Source organism: Siniperca chuatsi, linkage group LG7, assembly GCF_020085105.1.
Source record: "Siniperca chuatsi isolate FFG_IHB_CAS linkage group LG7, ASM2008510v1, whole genome shotgun sequence".
Lineage (NCBI taxonomy): Eukaryota > Metazoa > Chordata > Actinopteri > Centrarchiformes > Sinipercidae > Siniperca > Siniperca chuatsi.
The window spans coordinates 3135068-3155578 of NC_058048.1; the positions used below are offsets into that span (position 1 = coordinate 3135068).

The 20511-nt window shown below is 40.2% G+C and overlaps 1 protein-coding gene across 7 annotated transcripts in view; it reads left to right on the forward strand.

Annotated features, from left to right (window-relative positions):
* Window positions 1–20511, forward strand: part of bcas3 (BCAS3 microtubule associated cell migration factor) — a 380835-nt gene that overhangs the window by 100750 nt on the left and 259574 nt on the right. For 6 of the 7 annotated variants that reach the window (XM_044202927.1, XM_044202933.1, XM_044202929.1 and 3 more), the window contains exons 16-17: window positions 9877–10027; window positions 17781–17825. In XM_044202927.1, the coding sequence (XP_044058862.1) occupies window positions 9877–10027; window positions 17781–17825 (196 nt within the window). The remainder of the gene's footprint in view (window positions 1–9876; window positions 10028–17780; window positions 17826–20511) is intronic. The other variant, XM_044202928.1, reaches the window with a different exon arrangement.

Consider the following 20511-nt stretch of genomic DNA (forward strand, 5'->3'; position numbering starts at 1 on the left):
TGTGTGTGTGTTTTTTGATGCAGTGCGGAGCATGGGAGGGCTTTATATTTTGGATTATTAATGCCGATTAAAGAAGATGGGGCTGCTGTGATGAAATAATTAGCAAAATATCAACCTCATTAAAGAAAAGAGTGGACAGAACTCTGCATTAACTGCAGGAAAATCACCATTAGTCACCATTGCAACATAATGATCATGAAAGAAATGTTGAATGTTTCAGTGTGACCTGATCATTTCCATGCAGTTGCTCATAAAGACAGTGGAGGATCGTCTCCCCTCTGTCTCTCTCATTGTTTCCTCTCCTTCGTACCACAGGGTTAGAAAAGTAGAAGACCCAGACAGAGTGACGGACGCAGCCAATGTCCTCTCTGACCGGGGAGGTGAGCTCAGGGCTTCGTCTCATTTAGCTTCAAGCGCACTCTTATCTGTTTGTAATCACATACACTATAATGACAGAGGTCTTATTTCTGATTGAGATTTTAAAAAGTTTGAAATACCAAAAAACATTTTGTGTAGGCAACACGCAGTTCATTTCTTGTGTTGCGGAAGAAGAAATTCTGTGTCTTGTTTTTTCTCATCCTTATCTCCTTGATGATGGTTGCTGGTCTCTTTGGGGACATCATCTCCTTTTTGGCCTTGCCAAATCCAGCTAAAATAAATAAATAACTTAAATTTGTCTCAGATTAGAATGAAGCGTTTTAGTGTACTGTAGTGTGTTGTACTCAGATTTTCCACCCTTGCAGAGAATTAATATCTTTAAAAAAAACACTTTTGGTATGCAAAACCAGTTATTTTCATTTTTATTAAAAATGATCAGCCTATTGGTCCAGTCCTGTCTCGTACAGTGTACATTGTCTGTATAGGTGTTCAAACATTTCTGTCATCACCTACATTAGAAACATTAATAGAACCCAAAACCTTATTTTTAACCCCACATTTTGCATGCTGCATGTGTTTAGGCCACAAAATGAAGTAACTTGAGTTAGAGGGGGGACAAAAGTAATTCTAATTTTTTGTGTAAAATAATTTAACCCAATGTAAGACATTGTTAAAACGTCTTCACATGTTCTTCATGTTCAACAGTCTGATATTTTTTCTTTCATCATCCACATTAGCAAATCAATTTTCTAATTAACCTGAATCAAAATTTTTAGTTTCTTTGGCAGACTAAAATTAGCTTTTAGCCAAATATTTTATATCTCACATTCATATCTACATTTTAGTGTTATTTTCCGATTTTGAAAGTTTAAAGTTCCCACTTAGTCATGTTCACTTGAGAGAAAAACAGTAAAGAACAACACAGACACCATCTGATGCATCCTGTCTTTCTCCAGCTGTGTCTCCGCTCCTGCTTGCTCTAAATTGGTGTGTAAGTGTGTATGCTGTTTATCTTTGCATCTGTGTACTTGTGTGCAATCTTGCGCGCGTACACACGCACACACACGCACGCATGCGCGCACGCACGCACACACACGCACGCGCACGCACGCGGACACACACACACAAACTCTTCTTCCTTTCCCAAACATTCAATCATTGGCCATAACCCGTCCCACTTTACTGTGAGGTACTAGCTCCTTGACCCAAATCAGATGATGGCTACACACACACACACACACACACACACACACACACACACACACACACACACACACACGCACACACTTGTACACTCTTGTACAAACACACATGGTTGGAGTGTGGGTGTCATCTGATCCAGTGGAGCTGTCTGACCCCCTCCCAGCTCTCCTAGCTGGTGACTCAGTCCTGTCTGATGAAGCCTTGTAAATACTGACATGCTGTAAACTTGTAGATCTGATTTCAGGGTGCTGTTTGTGTGTGCAAGTGTGTGTGTGTTTTCATGTTTGCGCGCGCTCTTTTCACCTGATTGTTTTCTCATGATTATGTTTGGTTGTTTGTCGGAAATGCGCATGTGTGTTTTTGCATGCAGGCATGTTCTGCTTCTGTTTTGCTGTCGTTTTTTTTTTTCCTCCCGGCTGCTGCTTTTTCCTCTTCATTACAACACAAACAGCTCTGAGCTCTGAACACGCTACACCTTTGCCACATACAGCATGTTACACATCTCACTTTCACAAAGTTAGAAAAATCATATCCTGGGAATTTTTTTTTTGCTGTTATCGAGCGTTTGTTTTGTTTTTTTCAGCTGTCTGACATGAGAAACGTCAATAAAAATACAAAATGTTCCAAAAATTTTCCCAAATAGGGCTGTTAATAAAACCTCCCCGTTAGCTTGCGGTTTGGGAGCAGGGGACCGGGCAAGAAGCCATTTTCACACAGGCCGGCCTGACCTCGACTCTTAACTCTGACTGAAAATAGCAGACGAGCAACATCGCCGTAGAAAGAGAAAAGAGAGGGGGGAAAGAGAAAACTGAGGAGATAGATCCCTCCGCCGCAGCGTTACCTGAGAGAGGAAGAAAAAAGGAGAGAAGAGGAGAAAAAAGACCTGATGGCTTTTCCACCAGTCTTCCGATTCCGTTGCAAAACAGTAAATCTTGTGAAGTTTATTTTCTTTGCAGCATCTGTGTTTTATAAGGGCTCTTTTAATTTGTTTTTACTCTGTCCAGTGGGGGATCCCCGCTCCTTCTTTTTCTTTCTTCGCCCTTTGTGTTCGACCCTTTTTAGCCCTCCCCGCTGTCCATCTCTCTCTCTTCTCCTCCCTTTTTTTCTCTCTCCTTTCCTCCCCCTGTGGAAGTGAGTGTTTTAATAATGATACTTTGGGGAATTGGGATGGTAGAACAGCTTTCTCCTCCTGCACAGAAAGACTACAGCTCCCCCCTCCCTCCTCTTCATTCTCCTTCCTCTCCCCTGCTTTAATCCCTCCCTCCTTTAACATGTCTGGGAAACTTGGACTATCAAAGAATAAATGTAGGGACAGACTGATACAGGTTTGCCGATATTGGTCAGTTATCAAAGAACTATTTTAAGTAGGGATGGTGAAATTTTGAAATATACAGTATTTTTTTTTTTCCAAATGGTGCCAATACAAAACTTTGTTTCAGTACCAATATGAAAAAATATGTTTTGATACCTTAGTTTGGGAAATATCAACATGTTTTAACCCCTTTCTTTTAATTCTATAAAATATTTAACAATAATAATAGACTTTATCTAAAAACAGTATAATATAAGATTCTCTGATTTAAATCAGGGAATTTGATCAGATGTTTAATAAAAGAAAAAAGCACTTTTCAGACATTTCTGGTTCATCGCTCTCTTAAAGAAATGGATTTTTGGCATTCAAACCGGTGTCTGTTGCTTAATTGTTGCATAATCAGAATCAGTACGGCTAGAGCTGAACTCGCGGTGGCAGTTCTGCCGGAGTACGCTGAGGGCTTGTAATGGTAGTAATGATATCAAACGAAGGAGTGTTTTTTCAGCTCTCCCACAGGGTGTATCAAAAATACATTTTAAAACTAATTTTGCAGTTAAATGACAGTGTGGCTTTGTTATTGAACACTGTGAACTTGAGGGATGCTAGAGTATAGAATTCTGCTGTCTATTTTATTACGCCAGGCAGTGCCTAAGCATTGTTAAAAATGACAAGACGTTAAGTTAGGACTCTCATATAGTTTGCTTTTTGCTAGATATTCATACTGGCAGCCATAGGAGCAGGTGATATGCATAAAATTCTCTTATCATGGTGTATGTCATTTTATATCACTATACAGTATCAATATATAATGTAATATAATACATTTTCTGGGAAAATCAATTGAGAAAGGGTTAATGGATAAAAGAACTAAAATGTCTTATCCAGCAAATTAAATACCTGTCAAGGTACATCATCACACTGATGCAGAAAATCATATAAACATCCAATATTGTTACCAGAGATGTGAAAGGGATAGCTAACTAGGTATCAGTAGTATGACAAAATCTCTGATAGCTGACAGATGTATATTATTACTTATATATTGTCATATCACCTACCCCTTGTAAGCAGCTGACATGACAAATTTATGGGAAAGTGAAGCGGGTGCAGCATATCTGAGAGGGGCATACGTAACAAGCCAAATAATCTGACCAATCAGCCAGTGCTTACCTTTGACACCGGACATACTTGATGCTACGGACATATTTTGGTACCAAAGTATTGAGGTTTGACACCCAGCCCTAATTTCACGCAGGCAGTGTCGTCCACTTACTGTGTGATGGAGGTTTCTCAGCACAGCCCGTATTTTACTGAAGCAAGTTTGACCAGTCAAGAATGAACATTATAATTGAAGAATAATTTTTTGGAATTTGCCTTGGGGAGAAGAAAGGCTCTGCAAACTTGCAAGTACGAAATAACAAAGTCAAGCTTTCAGTCACTGGCCCATCATTATAGGTTTTTGACCTACAAACATCTCAGATATCTCTTGCTGCAATGAATCATTTTTCATTTCAAGAATAGTATGAACAGTGTGTGGGAGTGTTTCTGGGTACAGACATTTGACCAGTAAAATCAGTCCACTGTAAGAGACTGTGTGATTAAGTTCAAATCCATTTTGTTGGTATGTTTGTGTATGAAACCCTGTAATGAACCCGGTCTCACCCAGCCTTACAAAGCCCTTAATCCCCCACAGGAGTGTCAGTGGCTGATAATGATCCATGATCCAAATGCTGTTACAGAGAGTTTGCACCCTGACAAGAGTTACATTCTGCTGAACACATTGATCAAGTTTTTATTGCACACTACCACTATTGGCATCTACATCCAGAGAGAGGTTTTTATCTTTTTGGCCATGAAAATAGAAAATAAGCAAAAAAAAAAAAAAAATCAACTTCAATCAAAAAATATCTTCAAAAGCACTATCTTTTAAAGCCTAGATAAAACATGGAACACGGACGACAAGAAAAAAGCTACTTTTCTTGTCTTCCACACTCCGTACTCTTTCTCTACCCCTCCGTCTCACAGCTGCAATTTCATCCTCACGTCCAAGGTCTCTCCTGATTCCCAGAGCATCAGTCAGCATGTCACCTGCCTGACCTGCTGCCTCCTAACACTCCCCAGCCCAGTTCCTGTCCAGACCTGCTAGAGTTTTTTTTTTCCTTTGACTGAAATATCCTCTCTGGCAGAACAATTCAAATAAGACACAGTGTTTGTGTAGACATGGACAGTCTTCAGAGCTGGTCCTTTCGCACGTCGACTCCTCATTGGAAGCCTCCTGCTTGTATTGGATGCAAATTGGGTATTAAAAGAGGGGAGAGAAACATGAGATAGCGTGACACAGGGCGGCTGAGGAGAGAGAAGGAGCGCGAAGGACAGAGAGAGAGGCTTAATGCGAGAAGAGAATGCAAATGCTGTTGAGACAGGGAGGGATGGATGGACGGATGGATGGAGGAGAGCTGGATGGGTGGTTGGATTAAGAGAGAAAGAGAGACCAGGGTCAGGTGACAGTGTGACTTTTTGGCAGGGTCAGAGTTTTTTCTCTGGACGACGGCGACAGAGCTGGATTTGCATTGATGGATCTTCTTTCCATGGGGATGTCATGTATCAGTGCTTGGGCACATCACGCCCCGGTCATTAATCAAATCATGGCCTCTGTCTAGAGCTATCTGTCTGCCAGACGCTCTTCATCTGTCTACCTCGCTCCCTCACACTCTCTCTTTCTCTTTGTAGTAGCCTTGGTCAGCCTTTTTCCTCTCTGGCTTCCTCTCCACCTTTCTTTCTGCACAGACCTTTTCTTTCAGTTTCTAATTATTATAATTAATACTCAGACACCTCTGCATTATTTGAGAACATGCAACAAGTCCGTAAGTTACATTTCAACAGGTCATTTAAAAGATAATTGGAATGAAACCAAAGCTCCAACATTAGTAGTACTAAGAGCAGTACTTTCAAGCAGTACTGTAGTAGTAGTGATAGTGTCAGTAGTACAGGTAGTAATGAGATTTTGTGCTCTATGGTTTTTGGTGTCTCTTTGGCTCCAAACTCAACGTGATCAGTAATATCTAAATCTAAGTGTAAATCACAAATCTTTAAAATCTAAATCAATTCTAAGAGTTAAAGTCTGTGTACCCACAAATGCAAAAATATGCATACACACTCCTTTCGTCAGATTTATAAAGCAGTGCGTACACATGGTTCTGTTTTAAAAATGTCAATCTTTGTGAAATTATGGACACATGTACAGGCCTGATGTCCACTCCCACTGTTAGCCATAGGTTGATGTAGACACACCCTTAATCAGTAGTTTGCATATGTCTGCTCCACCACTCTCTCTATGAAAATACCAGCAAAGAAATGCAATTTCACAGAACTGCACTGGCAAAAGCCTTTTAACAGTACCAAAGCAGCCATCCTCACTCACTGCTATTATTCGCACTAATCGTAGCACAGGAAGTGACAGTAATTGTGTCTGTATACTGTCGTCCGCAGCGGTATCTCAATCATTGTTATCATTTGTTGGAAATGTAATCAGTAATGATTTCGATTATTGCACTCATATCCATTTTCTCTCCAATAAAGCATAAAATGAAAAGGACTTAAACACAGGGAAATGAAACATGGGAAGACACGAAAAACTAAATTAATAAAAACCATTGAAATAAAGCTTACAATGCACAATTTAGATTATATAAAATTTTTAGACGCACTCAGGGAAATTGATAACAGCCTTAAAGAACAAGGTTGCATTCAGTCGTGAGGCTGTTTTTTTCCATTTCCACTTATCACATTGAGCTCTGTAGAAAGTTTACGCTGGTTTGAAGTGTGTGTGAGGTGCACACATTGGGACCAGACATTCTTTCAAGTTTATGCACAGGAGAAAGCTTTTGCCTGGTTTTGCTGTTGACGTGTAGTTAACTCATCTACACTCTCAATTACATTTCTATTAGTTTGATCCTTGTCAAGTTAAAAATCACCTTTTGAACTTTGTATGTGCATTTTAAGGTATTCCTTTTAGTCATTGCGACTTAATTATCCCTAAACCATATTCCAATGTGTATTTGTATTTCTAATTTATAAATTTAAGATTTGTTTGTCTGAATGACACAAAAAAAGTGAGTGACAAGATAAAAACACAGACGAAAATCACATTTCCTCCACGTTATGAAATATCTGTATTGTCATGGAGACAGACAGGGAGAGTCAGAAATCTTTCTAATAAATAAAAGATATAGCATGTTATATTTTACAACATGACTGTTAGTTATGGAACGAAACACTAACAAGCATAAAGAAAAAAACATTTTTACGCTCATTGTAGTTTGTAGACTTAGTTGATGAAAGTCATCAGCCCCCATACTTTTTCTCATTCGGTTTGCAACTCCCCACCACATACACACCTACACAAACATGCACACATGCACACCCACACAGCCTTACTGTCTGTTTGTCAGCCATCCACGCTGTCTTTTCATGTATCACCTTCTGCCGGCGCGTGATCTCTTACACGTTCCACACCAACTTGTCTTCACTGGGGGCTGTGACAGTTTAGGACCCCTTGGCCTTGAGTGATAGCACAATATGGCGGTTCGGTCAACAGTGATCATCACCCCCCGTCTCAGTCCAGCCACACCTGTTCTACAATCCACAGCGAGGCTTATTTTTAAGGGTGGGGCAAATAATGCAGTGGAGCAAAGGTGAAATGTCCGTTTTGGATGTGGATGCTAAATTCATCGACACCCCCACCCCCAATCCTCACCCTCCACTCCCCTCTTAGCTGAAGCACCATTATGGCTTTTCAGGCTGCTTCCTGTGCAGATTTTTTTCCCTCGTCTGCCCCCTCCCCTCAACACAAAAGGTGGCTGCCCAGGCTCTGGGGGTGTAGCACTTTTGAAATGTGAAGGGCTTTCAGGAGCTGCTCTGTTAGTCTGACCAAGAGAGGGGCAGAGGGAAATGAAGGACAGGTTTGTGTAATGGTCTCCTCTCCCTCTCTGAAGGTCACGCAGCATTGTTGGCCAGCGGAGGTCTAAAAGACAGGCCTGTGGAGGACCACAAAGCGGAGGTTTGGCAGGACTAATGAAACTCAGAGCTACACGTTAATGATCTAAAAGCCTGGACCAAAACACTCAGCAGTCCCTTTCCGCTCGCATTCAGCCTCCTCTTGATCGCTCCTTCCAAATAATGACAAGGCACTCTCCTCCTCTACCTTTATTGTAACCTTTGATGTCCGCCTTGTTTTCTTTGTCTCTGCGTCCCCCCTCCCTCCTTTTCATTCCTTTATGTTACGCGGCTGTCACTCATCTATTAAGGCAACAAATGGAACAAGGAAAACATTCAGAGAGCGTATTGTGGTGCACCCACAGGTTTGCTCTTTATTTCTTTTGAAAGCACTTGAACTTGGAATTTTCCTTGGGCTGCCCATTGAATGAGTAGGATACACCTTTTTTGTTGTAGCTATTGTCATAGGATTACAAACATATTTGTTTTATAATCTGCATTTCTTATCCCCTATAGTGAAATGTTTCTATTTAAGTGTTTATATGTGACTGTTTCTTTTCTCATTGTATTAAAGGGCACCTTACCAAATTTAGCAACCCATATTGTTACGCTTACCTCTAGTGGTATGTGGCCGTGCAGATGGTTTCGGTTTTATTTGACCAGGTTTAGAAGGAAACTTCTCTGAGATTTGTGCCTCCGCCCAGTACAATGGAGGTAAATGGAACTGTGGTTGTGATTGTCACAGCTTTGAAAAATAACAACAACAACAAAAAAAAAAGATAATAAAAAAAATTCAACAGCAGCATGTCTTTCCAGAGACAGTGTCCACAAAACACACAGCCACCAATTTCTATAGGGATAGTTTCTTCAGTAGAATGTCGTTCCAGTGAAACAAAATCAACTATCCATATTTTCAGCCCCAATTCTCGGGTAATGAAGTTGTCAAAACGTAGCTTCAGTTAAAAGCAAGAACTTAAATTAAATTTGTCATAAAACATGTCTACACAAAGTCAGATCTACTGTCCACAGTAATCTCTGTCCTGATTTAAGAACATTTTCTTTATTTAATTCAAAATCAAAGTAGCTGTCTTGCCACATGTTAATGTTCACTAGAAAATGTGCTTTGGCTTTGTTGTTGCAAACACATAGTGGTGAAATGTGTTATCCAGTAAGGTTGAGGCTAACTGTATGTGATAAGTTAAATAGTAAGTGAACTAGCAGGCTCTCTCCTGATGTAGCTGGTTAAGGTCATTAGCCCTTTACGAAGCCCTTTGACATGGCCTGATTATGTTTGGCTGGAATTGCATGCGATATGTGAGATGTGATGTGTTTCTTTGGATCATCTGTGTGTGTGTGTGTGTGTGTGTGTGTGTGTGTGTGGGCCTGTTGATTGGCCTTGATTAACAGACTGCCAGGCACTAGAAGCAGAGCTAGAGCCTTTGTATTGTAGCATCTTGAGCTGGTTATTTCCAATCATTCCACAGGAGGCCTTGAACCTGTGTGTGTCTGTGTGTGTGTGTGTGTGTGTGTGTGTGTGTGTGTGGGGTTGGGAGAAGAGAAATTGGAACGCACAGTATTCAAACAAAGCTTTTTTTCTTGGAGTGAAAGGTGTTTCAGTTTTGTAAACAGGGTCTTCTAGTGGTCTGCTGAATGCCTAGTCTGCAATTTAAAGTGAATGAGTGATTTTTTTATTTAATTCAAACTGAGCAATGTTGAGAATTGGCATCTGTAAAGACCACTGAGCTAAAAAAGGAACCACTGAGCACTGAAAAATGAATTATGTATAAAGGTTGTACCAGCATTCACAATGTGATTCTCAGTATTCTGCGGCCATTACCTGGTAAGGCTCTTGATTGACATATTTGTCTGTTATGTTCCACTCCAAATCTCTGAAAAAAGGAGATTTCTCTGATGTTGCTGTCCAGGGAACATCCTGTACTATTCACTGAAAACACTTTTAATAATCCTGTATTTTTGTGTGTTTCCAGGCAAGCTGAGCAGCCAGGATTCATACAACAACTTAACCAATAACAACATGGGGAACCCGCGGCTGTCCCCGCTGCCCAGCCTCACCGTGGTGCTGCCTCTGGCTCAGATCAAACAGCCCATGACCCTGGGCACCATCACCAAACGCACTGGGTAGGTAGCACACACACATACACACCTCAGCCTTTATTCTCCACAGGAACTCAGGTTTCTGAAGCACATGTGTTACACGGCTACAGTATAAAATGCTCCCATCACAGAATCCATAACTTAGTGGGACATATCACAGCAATGGTTTTCTTTGTGGTGTTCCTTTAGTCACTCATCAGACATATACTGTCCGTGTGTTAGGTAACACTTCACTTAAACCCCCCATCTTTAAACACTTAATAAATGATTTATAACACACTGTAATGTAGCTGTTAGCAGAGATAAGGATATTTTTAAGTGTTTATTAATGTGTTTGTCAACAATTATAACTTCCCCTATAAAGTGTATGAACAGTAACAAATGATTGATAACACAGTATAGTATTGTAATCATATTTAATGATATATGATTACACACAGTAACAAAGCCTTACAGTGTGTTATAAAGCATTTATTAACAGTTTATATACATGTCATATCATCCACAGGCGGGTTCAAACTTTTTACAAATGTGCTCAAAACGCATGAAGACATGTTGAGCTTGAAGGTTCTTTCTTCAACTTGGAAATAAATAAAAATCCTTAACTCAAAGTCCACTTACTAGATTTCTCCTGGAGCTTTCAACCACTTCCTGCGCCCTTCATCAGCAGATGTAGTTTGTTCAGTTGTCATGGAGAGTGAAGGGAAAGTATTTATAAATAATTAATAAATAAATACTGTATTTTCTATGTTTACAACTGTGTTATATTATATTCTTAATCATTCATTATCTTTGTATTCACCAGTTACTAATACTAAAGAGCAGCTGTGGACAAATACACTCATAAACATTTAAAATGTCCTTATACAGTATCTGCTTAAAACTACATTATATTGTGTAAGTGTACAGTGCGTTATAAACCATTTATTAAGTGTTTATTAACTGCTTCCAAAAGCTAAATAGGGGGTTATAAATGGTGTAAAAAAATCAGTAGAAAGAAGAGACTGAAAATAGACATTTCAATATGCACAACAAATCATAAAAAGTATCAGAAGTGTTCGGAATTGAACATATTCTCTAGATTTGGGATTCCTCAGACCAGCTGCCTTTGGATTTAACATTTTACCAACCTCTTTGCCGTCTGCAGGATGTTAGCTTTATGTAGAACTTTCACTGTCAGTGCTATAAAAAGTTACATTAAAATGTAATAACTTTTATAAATGTATTGATAAATTAGACTCCAATCTTTTCCGTCTGTGGTCGTTTTCAAGAAGAGCTCCCTTTAGTAGAAATAATCCAGGTACAATGCACCACAGAGCATACAACTGAAACCTTTAAAGTATAATGTCTCCAGAGGGCGTGAGAATGGTTATTGGCAACCTCACAAACTCCACAAAATCTACAGTTTGGCCATTGTCGAGGAAAATTTAAATCACACTCTGTTACATCTGTAACTTCAGTCTGTGATTTGCTGCCTTTTTACATTCATCACATTGTAAAAACACTGTATTGTGTCAACAGTAGGCCAAAGCTTTTCCTCTCACACATCCATCTGATGCCCATGGACTTCTTTTGTCTCAGGCCACCACTTTTTTGCATAGGGTAATGAAGCACAACACACATGTGAACTGTTTGGAAAGTGGATAAAACACATCATGCATATCAAGAATCGAAATAAAACCCTGCCAGTAATTTGAAATCAACAAGTTCAGTTTTAAAAGTAAGACAGCTCTGCTCTCGTGCACCTCTGTCTTTTTTTCCCACCTGGATCTTTGCCGTGCATTGAAATCATGTAGTTTTAAGAACATCAGCAACTACAGGCCTTTGCTAAGTGCATTTACATACAGTACAGGTGGCTCCACAAATATGGGCAGATTTTAATATTTTCATTTAAATGTAATTTTCATGCCCTGTTTGAATGGGAAATGCTATAATGATTCAAACAGATGGCGAGGGATTTATTTCCCCGTGATATTTGATAAGTGAGCTTTAAGGATGAAAATAGAGACCTGATCCTGCAGTCAACATAAACAACATCAGGCCATTTTCCAAATCATTAAGATGACCTGCAAAGTTCATTTGGTTTGTAAAATGTATTATTGCTTATGGGCTACTGTGGTGTCCTGCTTCGGTATATTTATTTTGATGTCCTGGTGCTGGTGGTTTGCATTTGATTTAGCCGTACAACGTGGGGTTGAAAAGGGGGCTGCTTTTCATCTTTTTTTGTAGTCAGTGACAGTCTGAGAGATTCTTTTTTTCAACTGGTGTGGTTTTATTTTATTTGCATTGTGTCTCCATTTTATTGTTTTGTTTCACATTTTTGGTGTGTTTTACTGTCTCCATCCTATACCAGACTCTCATTGTTTTTATTTTTGTTGACTTATCTGTGCTTTTAATTTCGCATCAATTTTAAGTGCTAATCGCGCATTGCTTTTTTCTTTGGTAGTAAGCTGTCACTGCTGCGTAGTTCATTATTTTGCCTCCATCTTTGGTGGTAAGCAGTAATCAGTACTTTCAATTATGTTTTTTTTTTTTTGACTGCTGCCACCACAAATTTATTTTTGTGGTGCTGCACTTGATCTGATCAAACATAAATGCCAATTTTCATTACTTTTTTTCAAAGTTTTCAATACTCGGTGTTACAGACACATATCGCTCAGTATTTTGGTTTGATAACCCTGGTGACAAAGTCACATGGGATTCTCCATAAGTGCAGTTTGTTAGTTAGCGATATAGGTTATGCCTTTTTGTGTTCAGTGATGTTGGGTGCTGATTATGCTAAATATCCAGTCATCTTTTTGTAGATTCAGAACAATACGGAAATATAAAAAATATCAGTAGTTGTATGCCAGAGGACGCTGATAGACTGTTATCTGCTGTTTAGAGCAGTGAATGCAAAAGCTTTCGTGACCTTACTATAGGGTGAATCACTTTGAAATTAAATGGGCAATAGAGAACAGCAAATCATAATCTATTTAGGTGAATGTGTCACTGTGTACTGTTCTCAGTTCAAGCGAGTGGTGAATTTGTATAAGGAAATCCTCAATTTAGGGATAATCCTGGAGGTATTCAATGTTTTTTTGTTTTTTACTGTCAACAAAGTCCATGAAAAGACCAAACCAACGATGTGTTAGGCTTTGTAACTTCCCTACGCTGTCTGTGGCCCCAAGAGCATTGGTCCCTATTAAAGATGTAGATCTTTAAAAACAGGTAGTAGTAATGAAGCAACATATACTCACTGACATCTTTTTTGGAGCTCTGTGGCACAGAGGAATAAGATATCAGGCTATGGGTACACACACATACATTCGTTGTTGGTTTAGGTTCTTTCATGGGATTTCTTGACAGCTTTATCCTTAAATTGCAAACTGTCTCTTTGTGTAAGAATTCTATAAATATTCCACATTTTTCACCCATTATACCAGGTCATGAAACTATTTCATCAATCCATCCAGTCCACAGGAGGCCTCAGTATTAATGCATCAGGACATGCAGCTGTGCGGCCTGCTCCTGCATGCATACGGCTGCACCAATTCTCCAAAAACACACACGCGCGCACGCACACACACACACACACACAGTGAGTGAAGCAGCAGGTTTGGCCCCTAGAGTGGGGGGTGATATCATATGCTTTCACGCTATACTTGCACAGGAGTGCCCTGGCACCATCTGTCTGTCTGTGCAGCCAACCCTCTCTCTTTTTTTATGTGAGAGAGAGAGAGCGAGAGAGAGAGAGAGACACCGTCAGCTGTATTTACACCTGTATGAGCAGATCCCTGTTGGCAGGGCGGCAGAGGAACACACCAGCTGCTCTACCTACATTCCCTACCAGGCTGTCTTTGTGTCCACTGTGCCGTGACACACACACACACATAACAACACACCAAGTAGACACGTTGATGAAGCCTTTACCCCCTTTGTGTGACCAGGCCGACTGCAGGGATTCCTTCATAGACCCTGGCACGCCTACAGGCCGACAATGTGCAAAATCCTGCTGTTTGTCTTCAGTTGCCTCAATTTTATTTAACATAAAAGGAAACCTCAACAAGTCCATGCAGAGCCTCCTCCTCTCTTAATTTAGATTTTGGTGTTTTCCCCCTGTCGATGTGGGGAGGTAGAGTCGGATGTGGCTCAGCATTCCCCTGATAACCCCCCTCCAGACGAGGCCAGGTCAGGGAGTGGAGGAGCACAGCCAAGCTTCTGCTAGTCCTCAAAGTCTCCTGGGAGTCCCGAACAAGGGGACGAGTGTCAGCTCTGACACGGCCTCTTGTTTCCTGTCAGCCAATTTTGGCAGAAGGTTGGCTGGCCCCAGATGAATTAAATCCCAAGGAAGAAAAAAAATCACTATCACAAAACCAAAAGATTCTCTCTTGTTAAAATGTCACTGTCAGAACTTAATCTGTGAAAAAGATTAAGAGAGAAATATTCAAACAGTCAGCTCTAAAGACAGTCTACTTGTCCCTACAGTCACCAGAGTTCTATGAGGAGAGATTTAACTTGTCAAAATGCCTGTCAGTGATAAATTTGGGATTTGTAAGCCGACAAACTATCGCACACTATCCCATCTACACACAGTCTGACTTTAACACAGACAAATGAAATTCCAAATGGAAAGATTGTCATACACAAAACAAAACACCACCCTTGATCAAATCCCGCTGATGACATTTTCAAGCAAATGCAGATAGAGTGCAGGCGAGGTAACAAGAAAGACAGCAGTGAGAGAATGAATGAGACCCTGTGACCTGCTGCAGATGTGCCCTCAGATTACTGTAATACATATGTAAGAACCAGCCCAGTGCTAGAGCCATTGTCTTACAGAGCCTCGCTGAGACCAGAGCCAGAAAGGGGCTTTAAGAATGCAATGCCCAGCATCACATGGAGCAAGACTAAACCATTTGCACAAATCACCTCACTTCCCTCCCTTTTTAATGGCCCATGCAGAGCTGCTATTAGGGCCAACGGGTTAAGAGATGAATGTGTCAACGATTATTCTCCGGGAGTGGGGTCGGCGCCCTCACAGGTCGATTACGCTTGCTCTTTTCCCCTCTCGCTCCTGCCTCTCTTCCCCTTTCTCTGCCTCCTCTCAGTAACACACCCACTCACAGCACCACCACTTTTACTCCACTGACCCATGTTTAACTGATGTTTCCCAACATGCCACTGACCTGTGCGGGACCCTCTTCAACCAAACTTGCTGGAACAGGCAGTGCGTCACATAACTGTGCGGTCCTTGTCTACACTGTGGTCAAAACTGTTTACTGCCAGCTCAACATGGTGGACAGTTTCCCCAACATGACCTCATTCTTTGTTTTATTCTAAGCAGCGTGCAATTTGACGTTTTGATTTCACTAAAGCTTAAATGCCATGCATTTCAACGTAACACCACATCTGTATTGTTTGCAGCGAATTATTCATGATGAAAACTGCTCAAATAATCGACCACTTCAACCAATGAACAATTCGAGTTATTTTATTATTGCAAATTTCTCTTTGCAAATGAAAAGACCTCATCTTAGTTATTTTAAACTGAAAGACAGAGACTGAAATGCAGCATAAGATATTCAATCACACCCAGACTTAACCCCAATAATGCACAGTATGTATTTGTAAGGAACATTGCTGGTTGGATAATGCAACTCAGATAATGTGGAGTAGGCTTCAATGACTTTTTTCATTGTAGTCAATTAAAAATGTCCACTTTACATTATTGCACACATCTGTGGGCTCAGTCGACACATAGACCTGTAACATAAACTTAGATTTTTGGTTTTGTTGGCAATATTGGTTATAGATTATCAGCGCTATAGATAGAGACCAAACATAGGGAAATGTCCCCTTTTTGGACAGAGACATACAGGAAATATAGAGAGAGAACAAGGGGGGTGACATGCAACAAAGGTCCCTTGCTGAAATCCAGTCAGGGATGTTGCAATTAAATGCAATGTGTCTAAGTCCACTAGGTCTCAGGGACCCCAATTTCCCCTTTAGTCACCCCAGCAAATCACACCCTGATTTGAAGTTGAGCTCACATGCTGCCAAGTCCAAGCCGCCATTAGGTGGAGTGTAGTGAAGGTACAGAAGGTCAGAACTAGCTGGCAGTGTTTTGTAATGTCCTCCATTGTCACGTTGCAACTATTACTATTAGGCTATTAGCAATTGCTTCTATGTTCTTTTTACTGTATACATGATCACAGTGTACCTTACCTAAAAAGATGAATGTGAAATAATAGAGGTTACCATGAGTCAGAATGCTCCCAGTATTGTTTTTGACTGGATAATTAGTTTTTCTTCAACTTTCTTTGCATTGATTCGACTGCCATTAATTCCCATCACTCACATAAATTCCACCATTAATAAGTTCCAAGAAAGTAAGAGGGAGAAATTCAAAGTGGCATCTTGTAAACCCCAAAGCCTGCTTGGCCTTTGCTACCCCCATGGAGACCTCACTCCATTCCTCCATCGCTTTCCCACTGGTGTCCATCCATTTACTCTGCTGGAGGCCCAGAGTGGGGGCTCAGCAGGTTCGATAGGCTCAGCGGAGGGTAGACGTAGAGACCGTCCACCCCCCTCTGCAACTCCTTGATAAGTGGCAGTTTACCAGGGGCCTCCATTACACCAACCAGCACGTTCATTTGTCAACTTGCACTCTAGGATTAAGACGTTCCAGGGCATTTGTTGCTCCCTGTCTCCCAGAGTAACATTTTTCTACACATCCATGTACCAAGACTAATTGAAGACTGTCTTCTATCGTCGGGAGGGCCCAGGCGGATGCGGCGAAAGCGATAAAATAAGAGAAGTGCTGCAGAGTGCTTTGGTTGGCTGGGGATTCTGTTTTTTTTTATGACTGGGGGAGGTTGGCTGGCGGGGACAGAGTTCAGTCTCATCGGACCTTTATTGCTGTAGGGAAAAGGCTTATTTACTGTAAACTGTTTACGGGGCTCTGTCACTATCTCTGGACTTGCAGAGTAAACACAGGAACACACTCCCACTCCTAATGTCTTGTAAACATTAGAAACACGCACAAACTGACAGATAGACAGAAATACACCCTGAAAAAGACACTACGCTGTGGATGGCTCTTGCACGCACACACACACACACATACACACATACACACACTGTGTACTTGTTAACATAATCACAGTGAATACACATTTGCCCACACCCTTGCTTCTAAACGGGCACACACATTCACGTACAAGACAATGCATGGCCATAAATACACACTCGCACTAAAAAAAGAAGTTGCCTGCAAACACACAACTCCTTGTCTCAACAATGCCTGAATGCTGTTAGTTTTATTGGTGTCCCCAGTTGTTATACAAATTGGATAAACTCTTCATACTCTTTCTCAATCTCAACAATCAGAACTGTTTCCCATCGTTTTTCTGTGTTGTATTTACACGGTTGGATTCAGACCTACATGTTTCTTCACATGTACCCAATCCCTTTAAAGTTAAGGAGAAAAAACATGACAGATGTCTGAAGGAAAAATCAACGTCTGTGGACACGCTGCATCTGCCAAATATATGGTATCACACTTTACAGAGCAGCTTGAGTAGATGAATCATCAAGCCATCCAGCAGGTTTTCAAATCCATCTTAGCATACAGACATTCTGTTTCCTGTCTCATATGTGTTGTGCACTTAAACAGACACGTCAGAAAGTATGTAATGTGAAAAGTGTGTTTGCTCAAGTGTGCTAGTTTAATAATGGTTTTTCCGTCTATCTCTGTATCCCTTCACCTCCCACCCCCCACCCCCATCTCATGAAGACCCTACCTCTTTGGGGCGGGATGTTTTGCCATTAAAACTCCATGGTGAGTTTTGCTTCTCCCCTCCTTGGCTCCCTCAGCAGCATGCAACTGTATACTCCGCCACAGCACACCGCCTCCCTTACCTCTCATTTGTCTCCTGGTATATTTTCAACACATTGCGCAGAGCTTGTGCAGTCATTCCTCAGGGGGGAAAAATCCCAAAGAGGAGTGTTTCTTATTTTCTCATCTTTTTTTGTGTGCCTTTTTTCGGTTGTGTTTTTTGCAAACCCTTCAATTTTTCTGTATATGTTGAGCTTTTATAGTAGGATGATTCAACATATTGTTTTAAAGCCACTACAGTACTTAAGTGAACAAAGGATTTTTGTTGGATTTAATATTTATATACAGTATGCATATATCTTGTATTACCAGTTATAGTTTCACATTTTAATTCATGCCTGATATTTTTATAAGAACTGAAGAGTTAAAAACATAAAAAAAAAACTGCATGCTTTAGGTCTGTATCATAGGTGGTAGTCCAGGAGACATATTGTAAGTCTTTAAGGCAATGCCATAGCACTTCTTGTCTGGTTGCCGTTTGGTTTCTTTGAGCCACCCACTAGAAAATGACATCTCTGTCTTCTTGTCTTTTTCTTTCTCTGTGTTTAGACCCTCCATGATGTTTTTCCAAGAATAACGCCTTTGTGGAAAACACATGTTGCTCAAATTTTCCTTTAGCCTGCTTTGGTTAAAAAAAAAAGTTCTGTCTAATGTGTGTTTGCACGCAGCAATTGTGCCTTGTCATATTCTGGTATTATTGTGAACAGTGTCTTGTGTGGGTGTAGAAATGTGAGTGATATATACCCCTTTCCTACAAAATGTGTTTTGCAAAGAACTAAAGGTGAACAAAATACTGTAAGTTTTCTGTTTAGTTTATTATAATTAAATAATTTAATTTAAAGCTACACTAATCAATATTTTATATTAACAATGGGTCAAATGTCATATGTGTAATGTGAAAGAGGTTGTTCAAAGTGATGAACCCACAGAGACCTGATGCTGCATTTCCCCTCAGCTCTACGGAGCATTTTATCATCTTTCAGCTCACTGTTTAGATTTTTGTTCACTCTCACGGCTCTCATCCACCTTGTTTCTAGCCACAGTAGGCAGCTGTTTTCAGCGGAACAAATTCTGATGAACCCATTGTAAGTTACACACCTAACATCAAACAAAGACAAAGTTAGAGACCAGCTGGTCCAAATGAATGCTAATGTTATTGATGTTTAATTAGGTAACTATTTGCTAACATGCTGTTCATTCATCGTGGTCATTATTGTATGTAGTGGTAATACTGCTCTAAACTGTTTTTACAAGAACATCCTATCACCTCACCTCAGCAGATAATTTAGTATTATCGCTTATTTACTTTATGCTCCTCTTCACCTAATTTAATATTCTGAATATCAATAAATGACTTGCTAATGTAGAATAAGTATTACAGTAAAGCACTAGCCTGGTTCCAGACCTCTGAATCTCTGCCCACATCTCCAATTTTTTTAATTTAATTTAAATATATCTGGCATTTTACTCAGCTGTTTGCATTTTAAAACCAACACAAAAATGGCCCCAAAAAAGACCACAGGCGTTGATGAGAGTGATGCAGCTGTATTGTATTAAGTCTTAAAACTTAGAGAAATAACAACTCTTAAAAAAACGTTAAATTCCTTGTATGTGTACACATACCTGGCCAATAAAGCTGATTCTTATTTTGATTAAATCTGCATTTTCCTTTTCTCATCAAGACAAACGTTAACTGCTCTTAGCCACCACTACCACAGCTTCAGTTTCGACTAAAAATGACATCGGCGAGACAGATAGATCACTCACTGCTGATTCGTTAGGGCAAAATGACAAGCCGTCTCAAACAGGAAAATGCAATGAAGATCACTGACTGAATAATAAAGTGAAACAAAAAGGCAATTTCATCTGATTTTCAGGGTAATAATCAGGAAATTCACTTTTAAAATTTGAGTCAAACTATTTTTAATGCCCTGCACTAAGAATCAAATGTTAGAGGCCACAGCATCCTCCTATTTAAGGAACTTTTTCTTGTAGGGGGCTGAAGCCAAGTCTCTTGTCAACGCTGTCTTGTGAAATCAGATGCTTACAAGCTTTTAAAAGAAGCCCCATTATGACAGAGTCACTTATGGAGAGATGATTGAGTGGCTCACTGAAGTGAACTTTTCCCTTCCTGGCTCCCTGCTCTACAGCTCCTCCCTGTTGACTCCATTCACTTTAGAAAATGAATAGCATGTGGTGCCTTCCCCAAGTCTTGGGTTTCGTCTTTTGTTGTGGGCAGTCACTCATACTTTTTAATTGAAGTTTTTTCTTTCTGTCTTCATCCACCTCCCGCTTAATCTAGGCCCTTAGTGATTTCAGAGCGTATACTTTTCAAAGCTACACATCATTAGCATCGGAATCTTGACCCTCACAATAACTGCCTTCCGCTCAAATTTGAGCTAGTTAAACCTATATTGTTTCTCTAATAGTGTATGTCTTGAGACAGTCTATTCGCCAATTTCTGCTTCAGCATTTCACATGCCCTCTGAAAGCTTAGTAGTACCCAGAGTTTAGGTAGACATTTTAGAAACAGAGCCCTCTTTTTATTTTATTTTCCAGGATACCATGAACTGTATCATGCCATCTTGAATTTCCATTTCATGCTCTGAGCATGGATTTTGAACAAGTG